The sequence below is a fragment of the Idiotropiscis lumnitzeri genome, chromosome 19 (assembly GCF_059441095.1).
Source record: "Idiotropiscis lumnitzeri isolate Australia: NSW breed Sydney's pygmy pipehorse chromosome 19, RoL_Ilum_1.0, whole genome shotgun sequence".
In the NCBI taxonomy this organism is placed as follows: domain Eukaryota; kingdom Metazoa; phylum Chordata; class Actinopteri; order Syngnathiformes; family Syngnathidae; genus Idiotropiscis; species Idiotropiscis lumnitzeri.
The window spans coordinates 10560928-10582798 of NC_142409.1; the positions used below are offsets into that span (position 1 = coordinate 10560928).

The 21871-nt window shown below is 45.9% G+C and overlaps 1 protein-coding gene across 7 annotated transcripts; it reads right to left on the reverse strand.

Moving 5' to 3' along the window:
* Positions 1 to 1254: 1254 nt before the first annotated feature.
* pde7a (phosphodiesterase 7A) lies at positions 1255 to 19981 on the reverse strand. 7 transcript variants are annotated; one of them, XM_088283277.1, is made up of 12 exons: positions 18869 to 19981; positions 9634 to 9694; positions 6799 to 6888; positions 6077 to 6243; positions 5694 to 5757; positions 5074 to 5270; positions 4805 to 4936; positions 4198 to 4289; positions 3960 to 4104; positions 3595 to 3691; positions 3394 to 3474; positions 1255 to 2899 (listed from the first exon to the last, which is right to left on the reverse strand). In XM_088283277.1, the coding sequence occupies exons 1-12, from the start codon at positions 19004 to 19006 to the stop codon at positions 2691 to 2693; spliced, it is 1473 nt and encodes a 490-aa protein (XP_088139403.1). In that variant the 5' UTR covers positions 19007 to 19981; the 3' UTR covers positions 1255 to 2690. The 7 variants fall into 7 exon arrangements, with proteins under 7 accessions (XP_088139403.1, XP_088139398.1, XP_088139397.1 ...); XM_088283272.1 differs by having other exon boundaries at positions 3960 to 4289; positions 6799 to 6885; XM_088283271.1 differs by having other exon boundaries at positions 3960 to 4289.
* Positions 19982 to 21871: the final 1890 nt, after the last annotated feature.

Below are 21871 nucleotides of genomic sequence, written 5' to 3' on the forward strand. Positions count from 1 at the left end.
GTCTGGGTTCGTGTGTGATTGATCCATTCTATTATCTGAACCGCTTCACCTCACGTGGGTCGCGCACAAAGACAACTACCCGAGCTCACAATCACACCTCGGGCCAATTTAGAGTGTTCAATTAACCTACCTTGCATGATTTTGGAATGAGGAAGGAAACCGCCGCAGGCTCGGGGAGAACGTGCAAACTCCACAAAGGAAGGCCGAAACCCGGATTCAAACCCACGACGACTGCACTGTGAGGCAGAGGTGCAAACGGGACATGCTAACTAGTTGGCCATCATGCTGCCCTGTGTGTGAGATTTAAAGGAAGTACAAAATATCACACAAAAAGTACATTCAGTTGAGAAAAACAATTCATTATTTTACAAATATTCAACTTTTCTTCTGTAATATTCTGTAAAACAAATTGAGTATTTTCCTCAAAGTAGCTTTTTTTTTTATTACTTTTTCCTCATGCCTCCCTGATTACAATTTTTTTTATACGTGCATTCATTTTTTTTGTAAGCAATTTTTTTTTAATTAAATAAGACAACAGCTGCATTTTCATAAGAAAAACAATTTTGACAAAGTTGTCATTTGGTGAAAATAAACTTGTAATACTACCAGGGAGAGAGTAAAATATATTTGGAGGAAATGAAACAACCTGTCCACCTTTTAGTCAACAAGAGGTTTTCTTTTTATTCTTCCAAAAACAACTGCAACGGGCATGTATCAAAAAGTGGAAAAAGAGCGCAAAAGCCTTTACAAAAAAAAAAAAACTCCAGTCTTGCCCTTCCCTCCCCTTTATCCCCGAGAAAACAAAATGGCTGTCGCGACAGAATTGTAAACAGTTTGCAAAAACAAACAAAAAACAAAAACAACAGTCTTACAGCACTTTTCAACAGCGAGAGGGTGGGGGGGGGGGGGGGGGTTAACAAACAACTGTGATCCTCACGGGCGGGTTTCACACTGTGGAATGTGGTTGTCATCTTCATCATCATGGCGAGTTTGGTCACTTAGCTTGTCGCTTGTGCATAGTCGTAAGGCATCTGTCTGTCTGTACAGCTTGCGTGTGTGCGTATGGTGTGAGAGTGCGTGTGTGCGTGTGTGCGTGTGTGTGTGTGTGTGTGTGGCCCTTTAAGACAGAGGATCCTCGTCCTCCGTTTTTCTTCTATGACTAAACCCTGAGAGCCTCAGAGCGGAAGAGTTCAATGTGTGTGAACGTGTGTATGGCTTCAGCTGCTTTGTGCTTCCAAAAAAAGTCGGGTGTGTGTGTGTGTTAAGTCTGCGTGAGGCTTTGTGCTACCAAACAAAAGCGTATGCGTGTGTGTGTGCGTGTGTGTGTATGGCTTCAACTGCTTTGTGTTTCCAAGAACTGAGTGAGGCGGTGAGTGTGACTGAGAATGTTGTGTGTGTGTGTGTGTGTGCAGGGCCGGCCCTAGCCAAGATGACGCCCAAGGCGAGATTTAATTTGAATGCGTTTACACGATTAGTTGAATATTCAACATTGTGCTTAATTTATACTTTAAGGTAATGTGATATCATGAGAATATTTTATTCATTTCGTGTCGGCTTCGCTGCTGTCGGAAAATTCATGCGCGTGACTTGCGACACTAAAGCAGCAGCAACTTGACCTTTCTCCCATTTTTCCTTTTTTTTTTTTTGCTCCGGATTGTTTCAGTCCTTTTACATATAAAAGTTCTCTGGGGTCACATCAATAAATTTGCCACTCCCTTAGCAGGGTTACTTGCAGTACACTCATCAGCCAGTGGAGGGAGCAATTGTTTGAAGTAATATGAATTGGGCATTGCTTTCCCATTTTAATTTGTTACATGTTGCATGTTAAGTTTTAGTTCTCATAAATCTCCGCAACCTCTCCACTTGAAAGAAGATTTGTGATCAAGCACAGTTTTTCTTGTTGACATTCACTGGTGGGACAGTTTATGGAGAAGTTTCATTCGCTACCCGAGTCACGACATTTAAATTAGATGTAGGATTTGGAGATAAACCTACAAAAATAAAATGAGAAAATTGTAAATAAGCCAAAGTGGGAACAGAAGCAAAGATAGACTTTTTTAACATGTCTTAGATTTACTTATCTTTCACTTTTCCCGCAAAGTTTTGGCGCCACTCTCGAGTGCTTGGCGCCTTCCGCATCTGCCAATCTCGCCTACTGGGCAAGCCGGCCGGCCCCGTTATGTATGGCTTCAACTACTTTGCGTTTCCAAAAAGTGTGAGCGCGACCGAGTGTTTGAGTATGGCTTCAACTGCGTTGTGCTTACAAAAAAAAATTGTGTGCATGTGACTTCAGCTGGTTTGTGCTTCCAAGAGTGAGTGTGTGTGACTTGGAGAGAAGTAATAGTAAACAGTCTGGGTTGGTCGAGAGGCAGCAAACGACTGGGCTTGTCACTTTTGGAGGAAGAATCAATACAAATGTGACCCACGCATGCGTACGTATACTACGTATACGCGTCCGTGTGAATACTCGGCATCAAATGGCACTTCAAAAGTCTTCTGGAGTGACAAAAAAAAAAAAAAAAAAAGAAAGTAGGGAAATTACAGCAGGCGCCAAATGAGGTATCTACGTATTGCTCTACATCCAAAAACAATTCAAATTAAATAAATTAAATAAAATCAGTGGTTTAGCGAGAGGAAAAAAAAAATAATAATAATCAAACGTAACGGGATCAAGCGAGTGAGTGTGTGTGTCAGGAGGCATCAGAATACTCCCCTTCCCTGAGGTTTGTCTTTGGAGAGGCTTGCGCTAGTGGTGGTGGGTCTGGGCTCGGGCTTTGTTCTCTGCTGCCCCAGCTGGCCTTGTTGAGGCCCATGTGTCCCAGCATGGTCTGGGACAGACGCGTGTCCGAGAAGCGAGACCACTCGGCAAACAGGGGCTCCGCCACGTACGTCATGAACGCTGACAAATAAAATCAAACGCACAGAAAATTAAGATGATGGCATGAGGTTGGCATTTGGTATATGCCAATGAAATAAATAATAAAATGAATACAAATAATTGCGTGGGATGCTTATTTGCAAGAAAGAACCCAATTTATGGAAAAAGTCTTTTGTGATTTCATGAGAATTTTTTTCTATTTTTATGGGAAAATAATTCAGTTACAGAATTAAGTCAGAATTTTCTGACAGGGGAGGCCAAATTTGAGACACATTTTCATAATTTTAGAAAGCTGAAAAAAGTTGTCATTTTTACTAAAGTAGGTGTAATTTTATGACGATTATCTTTTTTTTTTTTTAAATTGTAATAGTCCAAGAAAAAAAACGAACCTTAGTCGTTTTCAACTTGGTGTCCAAATATTAATAAAAAAAAAAAAATACAGTGCTATAATGCTTCAAATGGCGTTTAGGATTGTGACGAGGCAGTGTCGGTGTACCTAATGAAGTGTCCCTCACCTATTTGAATGTTCCCCACTGTGTTATTGGCTCTGTCACAAAGTGGGCTGACTTCGAGTTTGTGCTTCTTCTCAACGTCACCTGCGTTAGGAATCAAGACAATGGTGACGACGCGGCCAAAAAATAAATAAAAATAAATAAATAAATCAATCAAATGGAGGCTTGGTAAGCCGTTTATGTAATCTTTGAAACGGTGTCGACCTTGTTGGAAGAACTCCTCAGTGACTTTGTCACTCCACTGCTTGCTCAACTCCCACGGCCTGCACGGGTTACAGATGTCGGCGCACTTCAGAGCCATCTGCCATGGACGCAAACAAAACAGAAGAGAATCATCAATTTAGGACAATGAAATCAAAGAAGAAGAATTAATATTGTGTTATTAATGAGAAAACGAAGGAGCAATATTCCAACAAAAATCATCAGTTTCAAGAATTAATTCAGTACGTTAACCCAAAAAAAAGGTCAAATATGAAGTAGTTCATTCGACATAAATGCATAAATGCAAAACTTCCTAACTCTGGAAAAGTGACTCGATGTGCTAAGAAGAAAGTCAAAGCAAGTAGCACCTGTAGCACAAAGTGTCGGTGGCTGGCGTTACTCAAGCACAGGTTGCTCTGGTCCAAGTGCAGACGGAACCTGGACAGGTAGTCGTTCTGTCGGCTGATGTCCGTGGCAAGGATCAACGAGCCCAGATCCCTCTCGAGGCTCAAGCTGAGGACACGCACACACCCACACTCACGCGCTGACAATCGCATCAATCCAAGTTCAAAGGGAGATTTGATGATGTCATCAATGTGAGCAGACCTGTCTTCGGCGGGCAGGTGGGAGAGGAGTCCCGTCTCTCTGAGCAGACCCACGGCAGACTTCCAGTGGTGATTCTCCAGAACTGAGGTATTCTGTGGCCAACAAAAGGTTCAAGGGGGGGGGGGGGCATTAAGAAAGTACAATCGGGATTTAACAGACTAAAGTTGAGCGGTAGTGCCACAAACTTTGGTGCTAAATTTGTCGTTTAACAAAGATTTTCCCCCCCTCAAAACAAGTTAAAATATTGAATCAAAAGTTGGCAAGAAACAAGTTGAAACATTGTAACATTGCTTAAAAAAAGATGCATATGAGATTTTTTATTTTATTTTTGAAAGAGGGGTAAAATTAAATGATGAGGAAAAACCAACAAGAGAAAGAGTCAAATTTAGGAGAAAAAAAGTCAAGTCATTTTTTTTTTTATTTTACAAGAAAATTTATAACCTTCCGAAAAGCCCTAAAACAGCAAGAATAAAAACTGAACAAAAAGAAAATGTCATGAGGGTGCGAGAATAAATTTGTCACCCGTCTTGAAGAAAATTAAGAATACATGACAATTGACTGAATTACGTTCTAAATCGGAACACGAGAAAATAAAAAAAAGTTTCACCTTGTAGAGCGATGCCAGATAGTGGTCAGTCTTGATGAGGAAGGGCTGGTTGACTCCAGGGTGGTCCAAGTCGTGAGTGGCGGCGGCCAGCAGGCCCAGCAAGATGTCATACGACGTCAGAGACTTGGATAGCTGCGCTCGACACACACACGCGCACACGTTAGGACCGGCAAAAAAAATAAATAAATAAATCCCTAAACCTGTGAAGAATTCCAACAGGTGCGACAATATACGACACAAAATTGTGGCGAAAGACCAGATCGTCTCACCGCGGGCTCCCGCAGGTAGCAGTACATGGCTTGCGTGACGTCGGCGGCGTGCACGGCGTTGTGGTAAGGGTTGTGGGCGTGGTAGTCCTCCTGGACCAAGACCAGGAAGCGCCACAGCCGAACCACGTCCAGACGGAACAGCTCCACCAGGCCGTACTGGTCCAGCAGGTGGAACGTCAGCGTGATCAGGCTGTTCCCTAGGAGGACGGCGAGGGGGATGAAAAGGAAGACGGGCTGCTGTTTTGGTTTGCAAAAGACTCAAGTGTGATTCCATTACGTGAAGTCGCAACATTAACTAGTCGCAACGTCGACATTTTAAGTCGGACCAAAAAAAGTATCATCTTGATTTAAGTTGTAACCCGACAAGAACAAACATACGGTAAGAAACAAGGACTTGAATCTGAATCTTTGTCGACAGTCTTGTGACTTTGAGTGCATCCATTTGCAAGTCTACGGCTTTGGCGCTGGCCAACTAGTCACATGTTTTAAATGCATCTTGTGTTTGACACAACTTGAGTGGTTCATTTATACTACTTGAGGGATTCTGCCACGTGACGCATCAGGCAACCTGCAGATGGCGCCATTGGGACACACATGACGCCTGTGACCTTTGTACATACCGTTGGTCAACCTGTCGAAGAGGAAAATGTCAAAATTCCAGTTGCCCACTTTCTCCAGCATGCACTGCAAAACAAGAACATCGACGGTGAACATTGCAAAGCGGGCACATTTCAGACGTGTAGCCCTCGATGTCTCGTGGAGCTGGTAGACCTGTTGCATTTTTTTTTTGTGGCAGTTTGCCCCATGAACTAAGTAATGCAAGTAAATCTTTTTTTTCTTCGTGAATGCAATACTGAGTTATCGGATCTAGACTCTGAATCGGCAGATTCTTAAAAAGAAATGACTTAAATTTGAACTTGGGGGTCGCTTTGTAACAAAACCTCGACTCGTGTCAGCCCTCTTCCTAACTTTTGTGCGAGCAGCGTGCGTCTCTGGATCTTACGCGGGCCTGTCCAGTGTAGTCCTCGTCGAGGATGGGGAGCGGGATTTGCTGGGCGGCGCCCCGCAGCAGCCGGGACGAGTGCAGGTACCTCTGGAGGCTGAGCAGCCGGCGCACCCTTCTCTCGGGGGCCGAGCCCACCGCCGCTTCTGACTCGCTGCCCAGGCGCGCTGCGCATACACACACGCACGTGTTTATAAAAAAACAAAAACAAAAAAAACAAAAAAAGTGATGGTTAACAAGAAGTCACAACGACTCTAAGCCTTTTTTTTTTTGTTTTTTTTTTTTGAAGCGCAAGCTCGTCACATGACTTCCGCACTCGGCCCGATGCTGACGAAGCCGCCCACCAGTAAGCCTTTTTGTCTGGCCTCGCACAGCAGACCTGCTTTGTCAGTGCTCTCGCTCTCCCTCGTACACTTACACACACGCACACACACACACACACGCACTCGCACAAAAGCAGCATGACTGAATAAACTGCGACTGCAAGCTGGAAACACAGCAGCGTGAGGTGCGCACACACACAATGCGTCTGTGTTGTGATGTCATTGACAAGGTGTTAATGGGGAGGAGGTGGGAAGTTTTTTTTTTGGGAGGGGGGGCGACACACACACACACACACACACACAAAGCGTAACTTTGGATTTATGTGATGAGGTGCACGAAGAGGAGGAGGAGGAGGAGGAGGGGCGGCGGCGTTGGCGACGGAGGCCAATCGTACTCACTGTGAAGGTTTCGGAAGTCGATGCACAGATACGGATGGGCGCTTCGCCGTTCCGGTTCAAATCCAACCTGACTTCTTACTCTCACATCTCCTGGAAGAAATTTGCACTTATTTCCTCAAGGCTCATGCAATTGCAGCACAAACGTGCGAGTGCGTGCGTGCGTGTGGGTTGTGAGCCACGAGGATGGGAGTTACCGCGGGGTCAACGGATGTCAAAGAGAGAAATATTTCCTCATAAATGGAGAGGCGAGTGGTGAAGAAGTTCGTTCAAAAGCAAAAAGTTGCAGGTTATCGGGGTGAGGCGAGCATTTTTGAGTCAGGAATCGTCGCTGTTTGGCAACATTGTATTTTATGTATTTATTAATTAAAGTAGAAATAAAAAAAATAAAAAAAAAACCTCTTGAAATAAAAATACACCAGGTCAAACTGCAGAAATTTCTTATTTTTAATTTTTTTACCGCGGGGGCAAAAAAACAGAGACATCTATTCACATTGGCGCAGCTATTCATTCAAATGAACGCCACAATTTATTACTCTACGACCGCTCTGGTTTTGGCGGAGGGAGGTGACTCGAGATTATCGGCGAAGATACTGGCAGTGTTTGTTTGGTGTGTCATTCTCAATGAAAATTATTCAAGTTATCCGATTTATCGTTTCAACCCCCACTTCTGTACCCTTGGGGCAGATTCGCCTTTGGAAAGAAAGACACCACAACCGCGCAATCGTGTTCAAATTGAGAAAATAAACCCGGCCAAAGCCGGCGCTGGAAAAGTGGTTAGGGACGCGCTTGCGGTGAGAAGTGAGAACCCACCATTGTGGCGCTTGAGGTGGAGCGAGCCAAAGACAGCTTGTGTGTTCGTCGTGTTGCGCATGTGCCAACCACACACACACACACAAAGAAGAAGAGGACAGACAAGGAGCTGTGCATGCAATGTCATCACAACACAGAACCTGTGAAGGTGATCGTCAGCCTGCCGTTGGGATTTTGACGTCATAAAACGGGCCACCGCATTTGCAGCAGCTGCAAGTGCCGAATCATTGCAAGGGGGTGTAAGACAGTTCAGTGTGTGTTTCCAGCATGGCACTAATTGCATTTGAATTCTCACACTCACAACGACACGCGCGCACACACACACACACACACATAAAACATTTTTTTTGTAAATCTCAAAAATCCATCCCTGAAAGTACAGACAAAAAGTTTCGCTTCAAAGCGGCCATTTTGGTTCATTGAGCAACAAGAAATTTGGCGATGATGAGTAGACCCACAAAAAAAATGACCCAAAATCTCCAACCATAAAGTCACAGGAAGTCAGCCATTTTGGTTTGGGGTAACCATTTTGTGCTAGTTTTGTCCATTTCCCTCTAAAATGAACTCCTACCGCAAAAGATTTCTTGATGTCTGCCACCAAATTGAAACCACAAATACGCCAATACGGCGATGATCATCGTCGCCGCCTACAGGCAAATTCTGACCGACTTTGACACTCGACAACATGGTTACAAGCGGCCGTCGCAAAGGAACGTGTGTCTAATCGGCGGCGTCGCGTGCGCACGCCATAAATCAAAACGATTCATACGGCCCGAGGCGTCCGCATGTGCTCGGCCCGGGCACGTGCGCGCACTTGACGGCGTGAATAGCACGCGTTTTGAGAGTCACGGGGTCCGCGTCAACCCCCCCTGCGCCCACAGCTGCAGTGCATTAAGGGGGAGAGGGGGGGGGGGGGCGGGTTGGATGTAGGTCATGTCATTTTCTGTGATGGCGAGATGACACTGGGCTGTGCGAGCGTGCGCTGAATAGAACTCATCCACAAAGGCAGATGCCGTGCGCCTGTGACGTACGGGAAAAAGCGCCGTTGCACTCGAACCGAATGAAAGGATTAAAAAGAAAATGGAGGGGGGGGGGGGGGGGGGGGGAGCTAAAGCGCTTTTAGTCAGCTCAAAACAAAACACACGGAGCAGCTGTTGACTCACAACATCAACAACTGGAAGCCATTCGGGCGTCTTCTGTCGGGCAGTCGGATTTCCTCTTCAACCAAATAAACGCTTCGCTCACTGCACCAGCACTTCACGGCAAAGCTGATATTGGCCAGATGGCTGACTTCCTGTTCAGTTTCAGGCACGAGTCCTTGCCTTTTTCATGCGTCCTATTACAATAAACCGGCAAAACGGTGAATTTTTTTAAATTCTAACTTTCCGGGCCGCTTTTTCATGCAATTGACTGAAAACCAAAATGAGCAACTTTGTGCTTAATTTCAAGCGTTGCTGCGTGAAACTTTCATACATCCAAATTTCATGTCAATAAGTCAAACTGGGGATGCTTAATGAACACTTGATTTGTTTTTTTTTTTCACTGCAAGACCTCAACCAAGCCCGCGTTTCTGACGGTCCTTTCATAGACAAACGGAGATGGAAACCCTCCAATCAGATTATTAGCATAAGCAGGCTTTATGCCAGAAGGCCACAACGCATTTGGCTTATGAGGAGAGACTCGGCTTCCATTTCAAAAGCAGCTCCCAATGTACACACTTGAATATATAAATGCAGATTTTTTTTTTTTCCCCGTTGCAAGGGACCTAAAAAGTAAACAACAACGGGGGAAAAAAAAAAAGTAGCCCCGACCCCTTTCCTCAATTGGTTCACCAAACCCTAAAACTAAGATTGCGAAAAAGAGATTACCTAAAGGCTGCAAAAACAGGATTAAGTGGACATGCGAGCTCACGCATCTTTAATCTCCATCCCGCCCGCGTCCCATTTCAAAGACGGCACCAAACGGACGGGACCCGGTCCCCCTTTGAAACGTGCGAGAGGGCCACTTTGTCAAGGAAACACTTACCTAGCATACGAATGTACAGCGCCGTTTGGTCCGAGCTGTCGTAGGAGATGGCCCCGCGTCTCTGCCAAAACACAAACAAGAGATAACGGATAAGGGTTGTAAAAGTGACACGTTGTAAAGTTTAGAGCGCAATAACCCGGGGGCGGGTGGCGCAATGTTGCGAAACTTGGATTTCATCTTACCTACGCTTGTGTGTGTGTGTGCGTACGTAAACACTGATAAAGGCGTCGCAACACCCTATCATCCCGCCGATATCGCACTCATGCCATGATTATCAGTTGTGAGACCAAACGTGAGCTGCAAGAGTGTCAGATGTGTGTACACACACACACACACATTGATCATAGACCACACACATTTTTGTGAAGCCACCGAAGTGCACCATTGTTAGTCACAAATGAGAGATCATTAATTACAGGATCTGAGCCCCAACTAAAATATCCACGCGTCCATTTTTTGACAGCATGTGCCCTCATTAGAGTTTGGAGTGAGCTCGCGACTGCCCCGGATGACTTTTTCGGTTAAAGGCCCGAAAGAATACACACTTGCGAGTCCCGTTATATAAGGTGTTGCTGCACCGTTTGTGTTCAAATATCCGTTGCTTTAAAAGTTTTTTTTTTCGCTTTGTTTCTGTTCCCTTTCGCAGACTCTCTCTTCGTGTCACAGCTGAAAAGAACAGACCCTTTTCTTTTCGTTTGGAGTCGCCGTGCTCCCGTTGACCTCGTTACGGGAACACGGCGCCCGACGTGGACGGCTGCTGAGTCGCATGTGCGCCGCGGCTCAGCGGGGGAGCGGCTGAGTCACGAGCGCGCTTGTCGTAGACGTAACCGTGGCGAGCGGGCGGGTGTGTGCGTTTGCTCTGTCAACACACACCTGCTGTGGGGATCGCGGGTTTTTAATCACTCGTCTCCGTGCTCTCAACGCGAGTCGGACTCCCATCCCCGCCGACGCGCTGCCGCTGGGGCTCCCCCCGAGGCTCGAGTTTCCTCGGCATTACAGACGTCTACCTCCGCGGCGCTCGGCCGTTTGGCCGTCGATGGAGTTTGAGGGTCAGGTTTCGAAAAATCCCATTCATATTTACAGCCGATCAATACTGGCCGTTCTGCGTTGTGCCAATTTTGTGGAAATTGCTGATTAAAACTGCGGCATTTTGGGAGCGGCGTTGAAAGGGTTCAAACGCTAATGATTGAATTGTCTCAAAACGGTGTATTATTATTTTTTTAAATATATGAATAGGACAGCATTCGAAACAATGAGAAAGTGCATACATTAAACTAAAAAAGCATCCCGAAAAAAATAAATAAAAAATTGCTTTGTTTTGGATTTTTGTGTTTCAAAACAAGTGCTGACATTTCAAAACAAATCTTAACATTTTCCAGACATCTTCTGGATTGTCACGAGCGGTTGAAAATCTCAGTTTGGGATTCGTTACACGTTTTTTGACCGAGAACCTGAAACGGGTCTCGATGGGCGCTCGATTTCGAAAGGGATGGTGTCGCTTCAGAACACTGGTTTGGATTTTTGAACACACCAAAAAAAAAAAAAACAATAATAATTGGACTGACCTCAAGTCCAAACACTTTTGCTTGTACTTATTACCTCAAGTGTTGAGGATTAGCAAAAGTCTCTTTCGCGCACACGCACGCACACTGGACGGTGCGTGTCCTCTGAGGTCATACCGCCAGTCGATACAAAGCTAATATTTCACCAGCGAGCAAACAGCTCGACGCAGGGTTGGGTCATCTGGAAAAAGCTCTATTTTAGTGTCAACAAGCCGCCGTGTTTACACACTTGCACCGGCCCTCGGTGTGAACCATATGGATTGCGTCCAAGCATTCGCGATGCGTAGTGTGCGTCAAAAGATGTTTTGTGTTTTGCAAGTCACGCGGGCATTTTTGTTCCCCAGCGTGTATTTTAAAAGGCGGGTATGCAAAACAATGAGCGTCGCCGCGCTGCTGTTTGGACAAGGCGGTCCCGTGGTCATACTTAAATCGTGGTAACACAAAGGTGTGGCTCCATTGAGGTGTGAGAAACTAAAAGTGAGAAGCGCCAAGTGATGGGGATGTTTAGACCACCGCGAAATGCGACAATAACACGACCTGTAATACTAAACGACGTTTCAGTTGAGCGGTGGTCGGATGACGTCTCGCGATGTCACAGCAGACCGTACGTGTGAAGCTCGCGTGCCGTCGACTTTGTTTGGCGTCACTTCCATTTGCCCTACAGCCTCTGGCGTGGAACGAGGCGGGATTAAAATTTCTCCCCATCTGCCAGGCCAATGACCTCCTTTTGCTAGGAAAGGGAGTGGGGAGGAGTTTAAAAAAAAAAAAGAAGAGGGGGGGCGGCATATGAGGCGATTGAATGTAAAAGAAAATTTCCCGGACTACACTGGAATGAGGTCATTATAAATATCACCGTGCCCGACGCCGATCGATTTGGCTTTGCGTCTGTAAAGTTTTCTCTTTTAGACCCGTTGCTTTATTTGAACGAGGACTTTGCGGTTCTCTCGGGTGAACATTTATTTTATGATTTCAGGTACAAGTCTGAGTGGCGCATGCGCGCCGTTTGGTTGCCAGACTCGCTTTTGCTTCTTCCATGTGGTAAATGAAATTCCAACATACCAGATACTGACCTGGATCGCCTCTCGAGCGCAAAATTTTGAACTTTATTATTTAAACTGCGTCCTCAAACATGGAAATTCCAATTCCACCCCTGGCAGATGTGTTTGTTGCAGTGTATAAGTTGAGTCGGAATCTCTACGTCTCTTAAATTGAATTTTGCTTTCTTGTAAACTTTCCACGGTTTTGACAGTCGCCCCACATTTTAAGGAGACATATTAGTGATGCTTTTGGTGAAATCAGTCCAAGAGTCAACAATTACAGCGCCACTGCTAAGCACCCAATTTATCGGCTGCGCGATTTCACCCTCGACGGGTGGACCGCAACAAATTTTTGTATTCAAGGAATTTCATTTTCCATGACATCCCCTTTTGAATGTCACAGATGAGCGCTATCAAAGTCCAAAATCGGAACACGTCACGCGGCAACAGGCTGTCAGGTCGACTTGACCACACGAGGAAGCAGTCAAGCTCACTGCGTACCGATCGGTCAAAGTATTTTTTTTAAATGCGTTTTCTATATTTGTCGAACACCCGCCGTTGAGAAGAAGATGCTCAGTGCTCGCGGCGCAGTCTTGACAGCGGACTAATCTCTTCGTATCGTTTGCAGTGCACTCCTAACATAATAAGCGTGTCCGTTGTCCCTCGTGCAATTCCATGAAAAGCTCATTTAAACGTGGCTCTGTTTCCTATCTCGGCTCAGCCTCTCCGCCTGGGGTTGCGATACTCGGGTTTCTGAGGTCGCGGATGTTCAGGGTCACATGGTGTACAAAACCTTGGACTGCGCAAGTCTCCCGCGGAGCAAATGTCTGACTGCTGCAGCTTGAGCAAACATTGTCCTCAAGACGCCAACTAAAACACCCCGCTGAAACTCTCGCGGTTCTTCTCTTAAGTATCCGCCAGAGAGACCTCCACCAAGGCTAAAAAAAAAAAAATGTTGATAAGGATCATTTTGTATTTTTTGCTACACAAGCACAGAAAATGACTCCCAGTTGTGCCAGACAAGCCAAACTAGATCTTCCTTTCGGTCGGGATCGGCTCCGGACAAAATTGGATTTGATGTTACTGCGTAGACCGGAAGATGTGAGATACACAGCCTTCTTGCCTCACAGTTCTGGAGAAATCTCGGCTGCAGTCTTCCGCCCACATTGCAGTTATATGCTATTAAGTTTGAAGACTCTTCATTGTCAATCGGTCCGGAGAGCAGTCACAAACTGTAGCTATCACGAACACCAGGAAAAAATGGTTTGGTCAACAATTTTGCAATTAATCTGAAAAAGAGGAGGATTGGTAACAAATAAATTGCTACATCTCATATCTTAATGTTGTTAAAAGTGAAGAAACAGGAAGTTGACGCATTTGATTTGCCCTTAGCGGGCCACCTAGGATAGGTTTGTGAGCCAGATCTGGCCCCCGGGCCTTGAGTTTGACACCCGTGATGTCGAAACTGCAATTTGACGTGAGAAGTACCTGAAGGAAAACCAAGTTGTGCCAGGATCTCCCGACGGCGAGGCAGACGTGCAAACCGCTAACTGACTGCGCAACCAGAAAACCAACTTCCGGTCGATGGATTACAAAATGGCGGCCGGGGAGTTGCATGTGAAAACATAAGCGCTTCAATATCAGCGACCGGCAAGATTAACGAGTCGCTCCACAATCAGAACGGCTTTGTGGGCTTTACAAACAAACTTCCTGTCATCGCAACGTTGCGACAATGCCTTCTGATGCCCTTTCAGTGCCGCTCGACCGTTACGGTGCCCTGTTGTGGAATTCTCACACTTCCTACCAGAGAACAGGTGTTTCTCGCAGTGAGTCAACAACAGCACAAGACAACGGTTACTCCTTTGACGGATAACCAAAGCAGCAAAAGCAGTTGAAGTCAGTTTCATAAGCAGCAGAAAAAAAAAAAAAAAAAAAAGCTCACAACCTCTTGCAGCACATTCCAGTAACTCAGCGCTAAGCCTCAACCGAGAGTAGATTCGGACCAGGTCAGCGTGCATGGACGAAAAAAAGAAAAAAAAAGCACTGGCTGGAATCTACTTGTTGCAAGAGTGTTTTATGAGACGGACTCGGAGTGTTTCTGAGAGAACGCTGCCGGCTGCAGAGGAGCTGAATTGGTCCCCGTGCTCGAGATAAGGAGCAACCCGTCTACAACCCCCAACCATCAAACCGGTGGATCACGTGTCATAAACTGCCTTTTATGTGGCCTTTTTTTTACCGGCAGTCTATGAAGGTCCCCCGATGAGGTCACGTGGGGGGGGCTGTCTACTCTGCAAAGGAATTTCATTCATGTCAAACAATCGTCCCCCAGGCTCTAATTGCTTCCCTGGGTCAACTTTGTCTTCGCCTCCAATAGAAGGCCGGGCAACTATGTGGGGGTTAAAATAAATAAAATAAATATGATGGTGTCACTCAGATCTGTGTTGATAAGTGGAGTCGCGTTCTCATGGCCGGCTGCACTCGACACCACGGCACAAAAACAGAACGGTCATGTGATAAGAGGGGGGCCCCTCGCAGAGGAAAACACAACAAGAAAGAAGGCCAGTGTCTTGCGTCCAAATGAAGGCAGGATGCGAGCGCGCACTCCCGTTTGTTTACCAAATACTACACGTTCCTGCTTGGTGACAAACAGGGCCGCAGACTGCGGGACTGTTCGGGGAATTTTCACAGAAAAGCTCCAGCCGGCAGCATGGGGGTTAAAAAAAAAAAAAGGCTTTGAGGACGCTTGTGAAACACTTGGCTCCTTCGGCATTCTTACCACATCCTGAACCGACGTCAATGCGAGAGCCCTGCAAAGACGCACGCGGCCTTATCGCTGCACTTTAAAAATCAACAAAGTTACCCCCTCCCTCCCCCCCGCCCGTTACAGTGGCGGCTTATCATTTTCGCGCACAGAAACATCCATCGCGTAGCGACGGAGCGAGCGGCGCTATCTGCAGCTCTTACGCACGAGCTTATCGCTCAGCGTGTCTAAACATCTCTGATGAGGAGGAGTCGGTCCCGGGGCCGGCTCTGAAGATGATGGCGGCGATGACGACGGCGACTCGGCTGGATTACGATACGGCAGATAGCCGAAGGGCGTTTTCGCAGTCCAAGCAACTGACCTCCATTATCTGTTGATGCCACGTGACCTCCGTGTCATCATTGTCTGATCATTGATCGCCGTGTCAAAAGTCGAACGTTCTTTTATACCTCTGCTATCGCGCCGACTTTTTTTTTGGAGGGGTAATTACAGATGGGTCGGAATTTGGAGTTGCGCAAGTGTTAACGCGACGCAAAAGTGTCCATAAAAAAAAGTGCGTCGTATCATAATTAATTTTTTAAACTGATTCCGCCCAACGTTTCCGGCGTTTTATTTCACCAGCACAAAAGCTAAATCGTACTTTAAAAAAAGTGGTTCAATCGTGTTTAAACCTTTTCAAAATATGGGGGCGGGGCAACTATTAAAAAAGAAAGAAATTGTCTTAAAAATGTCTCTATATGGTTGCCTATCGCAATTGAGGTCTTAAATGTCTTTTTTTTTTTTTTTGGTGGTGAGCCATGAGATTTTTCAAATGCTGCGTCTTGACTCGGGCCGTGCAAAACAGCGAGCGGCAGAAAGGCACCACCACAACACAGAGCGCTTCGAGTCATGTCAGCACACTATTTCGGTAGCTGATGCAGCAATTGGCATCGCGCCACCACCGCGCCCGCCGGTGGAAACGCTGGCCAGGTCGGGGTTTAGCGTTCCGTGTCGTACCGCGGGCGAGCTGAACTCAACTGCAGCGCTTGGCATACTAAACGGGGCTTTTGTGTTTTTCTGGAAGCCCAACTATGAAAGGAAGCCACGCGGCAGTAAGAACGCGGCGATGCGGAACCGCGAGGATACGAGGGCAGTAAAATTATCCGCACAAATCTATGAACGCATGAGATGGGAAGCGCGTGACTCCTTGCGGCGCTCTTGTGGTCCCTTCAGTTCAGTCTTCACACTAAAAAAATGATCACTCGAACTTTAGTCATCCTTCGCATCACCTCAAAGAGGCTTTCGGCAGTAACGGATAAATGAGGCCTTTTGTTACGCGGCGCCAAAGCCTCCTCCTCCTCCGCTGCATTTTTCCCTTCCGACCCGTTGCAAGCATTCCCACAGAGCGACATATTTACCCGAGACTCGCTCGCGTCTTCAACCCGCCTCGGCCCTGTGTTTACAAGAGGGATTGTCGTCATCAGCGGAGGCAAGGAGAAAGAAGAAGGTGGTGGAGAGAGAGAGCAACAAACGAAGCGCTTGTGTGCGAGTGGAAACAAAATAGCCGAAAGACAGAAGAGAGGAAAAAAAAAAAAAAAGACTGAAGAGAGTCTTGTGCCATCTGCGAGTCTGGCGGCGGGCCAAACCGCTGCCCACAGTGCCGAGGCGCATGCCTGACAGCCTTGGTTCTACCATGCCAGTCCGGCCTCGCTTCCACAAACAACGGGCCTGCGGGACCGCATGTAAAAACACACGGCGGCCGCGGGAGTCCATGCACACCTTCTCGTAGTTGCAAATATGAGCGGGGATGCACGATTTGTGGATGTATAATAAAGACAAAATTCCTGAGCACGACGACGACAAGAACAACAAAGTGCACCAAACTGATTTGTGACAGAAAACCTTGATGTGGTTTGCAAGAGCGGTACCCGCCAATGGAGTTGGGACGAGAGAATGCATTATTTGGGTTCCTTGTAACTTGCAACAGATTTGAACCCAACAAGCATCTAACAGGCCTAGCCGATTGCGCCGAACCGCCATGGGGCCCAACAACAGAGCGGCCCATTGATAGCGTGGACTCTCGACTTAAAGAAGGCCCCCTGTGACAGCGGGGCTAGCTTCAAAGCGGACACACATGGGTGCGTATGTAGGGCAGGGTCGTGCACAAAGCGCTAAGAGGGTTCTCCAGGGGTCAGGCGGTGACTTCATGCTTCGTAAATATGTCAAACAGCGAAACACACCGCTAGCTTGGGAGTCGTCTCTTGAGTAAATGAAGGGAAGTGAGCCCAACTGCAAGAAAGAAAATGACTGCCTTTGAGGAATTTTAACCTGAAGTACCCTTGGAACATTTTTAAAAAATTAATAAAAAATAGCCGCAAACACACGTTTCACTGCCAAACATGGAATTCAAAGGACACGTCAACCACAACGATTCAAAATTGTGCAGCAGTTACACAGACCAATGCATAAAATTCAGTCGACATATCGAGCATAAAAAGATGCAGGAAACTCTCAAGAACCCATGACCAATAATGAACATCGAGTTGAACATTTTGGTCTAAGCCGAATTCCAGAGCTTGTATTTGGACCAAATCCTATTATGGACAAGCTCCAAATCAGAACCAGGTGTCATACACTGATGAGAGAGACGAAATTATCAAGCAGTTTTGGGTTCCACCAATATTAACCAAAAAAATAAGGCAGCCTGAAGGGTCGCTTCTTCTTCTTTTTTTTTTTTTTTGGAAACCACACTAAACTATCGGAGGCACATTTCCACGAGCGACAAAGCAGGAAGTTCAAGCGTGACTTATGTTGTTTCTGCCAATGTGTCAAAGGGATGTTGACATACATAACAGTGCAGTGGTGTCGGCGTGTTCCTGCTGACAGATGTAACAAAATAGCAAAACGAGGCCTTTATCTGCGACGAACACGCACATGTTGGGGGGGGGGGAATTGGAATGTGGTCAAAAAGCTGCAAAAAAAAAAAAAAAAAAAAAAAAGATAAGACAAATGTGAGAGCCTCGCAGGTGTTTGTGTTGGGCCGAGACACTCAGTAACCACCTGCAAGATTCCTATGGCCCTATTTGGTAAACGCTGCTTTCTAAGGCCTTGGGAATGAGTGCAAACAATTAGAGGAGTGGCTATACGATGAACGAAAAAGTGGGTGGAGCTACGCAAATGGCGCAAGCGTGTTTACCTGTAATCTGAATGGAGGGGGGGGCGTTAAACGAGGAGTTTGATGCTTTTTTTGTTAGGGCCTTATGAATCGGTGGGGGGTTGGCTACAAAATGAGTGAGGGCTACAAAATGAGTAGAAAAAAAGAGCATGATTACATCCAAAAGATATCAGTGGGTCCCTGAATAATTCAAGCTGTTCATAAAGATCACGGGATTGAACGGATCCACTTGGGGTGGCTACACAATGAGTGGAACGATTGTGGGGCTACACAATGAGTGAAAAATGTGCGTTCCCCTTCTACACCTGTCTGGGATTGGCCGTTCTGCAGAGTAACAAGCAAGGATGCTAGTTTTTCAGGCCTAGGGAACAAGAGCAACCATTTTGGGGGTGGCTATGCAATGAGTGAAATTGTGGGGCTACACAATGAACGGATAAGGGGCATGTTTACCTGCTACAACTATCTGGTATCGTGGGCCCAGAAGAGTTGGTTCTGATTATGAACACCTTTGGAATTAACAATTTGGGAGGGTGGCTACACAATGAGCAAAAAAGGAGTGTGAGGCTACACAATGAGTGGAAAAGTGTGTTTACCTGCGACAGCTGCCTGGATGCTGCTTCTTAAGGCCTCGGAAATGAGCGCAGCCATTTGGGGGTTGGCTACACAATGAGTGCAAAAGCAGCGTGTGGCTACACAATGAGCAGAAAGAGCGTGTGATTACCTGTGAAAGCTGTCTGGGATCTGGGGCCCCAAAGAGCGAGGAACTGGAGCTGAAACTGATGGCTCCCCTGCGGCTCAGGACGTGCTTGGGAACCGGCCTGTCCAAAGGCAACACCGGTAGCTGATAGCATACTTCCATTGAATAGTCAGGGAGATAACAAAGAAATACTTAGAAAATATAGCAACCCCCCCCCAAAAAAAATTAATGTCAATAATATGCTCTGCAATCCAAGTTGAAAGTGTTTCTGTTCATTGTAGGCCACAGTGGCACAACTTCCAAAAAGGGGAAAAACACCGTTTGAGCTCCTTTGGTGTCATTGTGATGCCAATAAAGACATAAATTACAAACAAAATCTCAAGGAGAGCCTTTCCTCCTCGTTCTGCTCAAATCCAGGGCCGGGGAACCAACAGATAACGAGACCTTGTCATTTTCGGGGTCTTTATGAAGACGCTTCCTCATTTTTTGTCCCCCCCCTTTTTTCCTCCTCCCTCCTCCTCAAAGCAGAAACGAAGGTCCGTTGCTTTTTGGGCTCCGCATGTTAACGGACAACAACCCCAACGCACCCCCCCAAAAAAGGGAGCAAAAAAAAGCTCACTTCCACCCCACGACTAAAATGGAGCTTCGACGTCTCACGTAGACATCGCCGGCGAGGGAAGAGCCAGAGTTCTGCGGGGATGAGAGCTCGACAAACCGCCGCGGTGTGGAAGCGCTGCTCGTCGGGAGTAGCGGCGGAGGGGGTTGGGGGTCTCCTTCTTCAATTCCCCCCTCGGCCTTACTTGCTCGTTCCCGGTTCCGCGAGGGTTCACCGCGCGTCGCTGGCTCCTTTTTTAAAATCACAAAAGTGGCAGCCAGCCTCGAAGAAGAAGAAGGGACGGGGGAACCCCGACGTTCTCGTCCTTAGCTCGGCCGCCGCGTTCCGGGTGGTTTGTCGAGACGCATCATGGTCGTGGAGACATGCAAATATCGCACTATTAAATCAGAATTAAAAAAAATACACACAGATTATTTCGTGCTAAAGACAAAAAAAACGACATTAACGGTCGCCCGGCTGCTGTTTCCTTAAAGGGCGACACCACCTGCCAGAGATGGTGCTGTTGTGGGGGAGCCACACACAAAAAAGGGAAAACCTAACACGCCTTCGATTTAAGCGCGACCAATGGGAGGGCGGCGGTTGTTGTAAGCGCCACTCCCATTGGTTACATTACCCATGCGGAATGAATGCCGCATGCTCATTGGCTCCTTTTGCAAGACCTATTCCGAGTGGTGAATTTCTCAAGGGTATTCCTCCACACAACGGGGCTTGCCCTGCAGCGGTCTCCACAAACACACGCGTACACACACACACGCACACACGCACGCACGCACACATCATTGCCTGTGACTACCTTCCTCTCATGACTCACACTACTCAGGAGCTCAGCAGTAGTGACTCAAGATAGTGCAAATGCAAAGGCACACTCAGCAAATATTTGTTTCATCGTGTGTTTGTCTGGCATCCTAACATACTATTGATTTTGCTGTGTGTGTTTACCGTGTGTGTGTTTGATAAAGTGCAGCTGAATACACACACAGTGGATGAGTGGATCACAAAACTGGTGTGTTTAGAGAGATTTTTCCCAGACGAGGGTGTCAATCGGAAATGTTAACGTGTCCAATAGTTGAAGGTGGAGTGAATGTAGCGATAATCGGGCCCAATTTGATCTTTTTATTTCACCTGTTTGATTAAAGCCAACAGAGGCGCGATTGTCAGCGGTCCGATGTGATTATCATGGTCGTGTGCATGTTTAGAGAGAATTTTCCGGTTGGGGCCAACAATCGTAAATGTTAAACCTGTTTCGTGTTTAAAGCAGAGTACACACATAACGATAATCAGAAAAAAATGCATTTTCCAGGGCGCTATATTTCATCCTGACTGCTTTTGGTCCACTTGGAGGAAGAAGGCTGTCAAAGGCTAATTGATAGTAAGGCAAGGGAGCTTTTTTGGTCCATCAGATGAGCAGCGTACCTGCTGATTGCCCTCGAGGGGTGCGAGGGGAGTATCCCTTGAGGTCCCGTCGCTCCATCAACTGTAGTAATTGATTTAGTTGTTACCGCGTGACGACATAGTGAGAGTCATTTACCGTTGCCAGGATGCAGTTTTGTACCATCGGATGTTCTAATTTCTGTAAATGGCGGTTTGCATGCAAGGTGTTGATTTACTCAACTGCAGAAGGGAGGCATCTTTGAGGGATATTTTTGGAGCGGACTAATGATAAAAGACTAATTGTCTCGATGAAACGCAATGTACAATCATCGTTATCATGATTAATGGAGGTTGTTTTGTTTACATCGTGGTAAGACTTTGTATTTCATTCAGTTTTATTTGCCTTACATATAAGCATTGACTGTTAAATTATTACCCTACTTTAACAAAATTAACATCTAAGTTTTAAAAACAATAATTAATAACAATAGCTATAAACACTTCTTTTGCATATAAAAAAGATCTTACAGGAAGTTAAAAAAATACATATTTTGCATAAAATAAAACAAAACGAAGAATAAAAATAAAAAATTAAAACAACTTAGAACTGCATTGCAACTGAACTGGGTATGTTGCGCCATCTTATGGCTCAATAGAGTTGAACAACTTCTGGAACGCATTTCAGCCTGAGTGAAATAAATGATTAAAGCGTGGCTCAATTAATTAAACTTTTAACCATTACGGTGGATTTTTAAAGATTTTTTTCTAATTTAAATTGAACTATATTAAAGATATTTCTGACAATAATGTTAACTACTTATATCATGAGAATAATTAATTAACCAAAACGTATTTAAGATGGCAATTAATTTAACTGTGAAATTTGGTTGTAAACAACACAAACGCACAACAAAAGAAATTAAAAAAAAAACATGTGCTGCTAATTGAATGACTAAAACTTACCTCACAATAAGCAGCAGGGTGGCAAATCGTGAACAATTCATGATTGTTGCTGTCATTTGGTTTGCTGTCAAAATAAA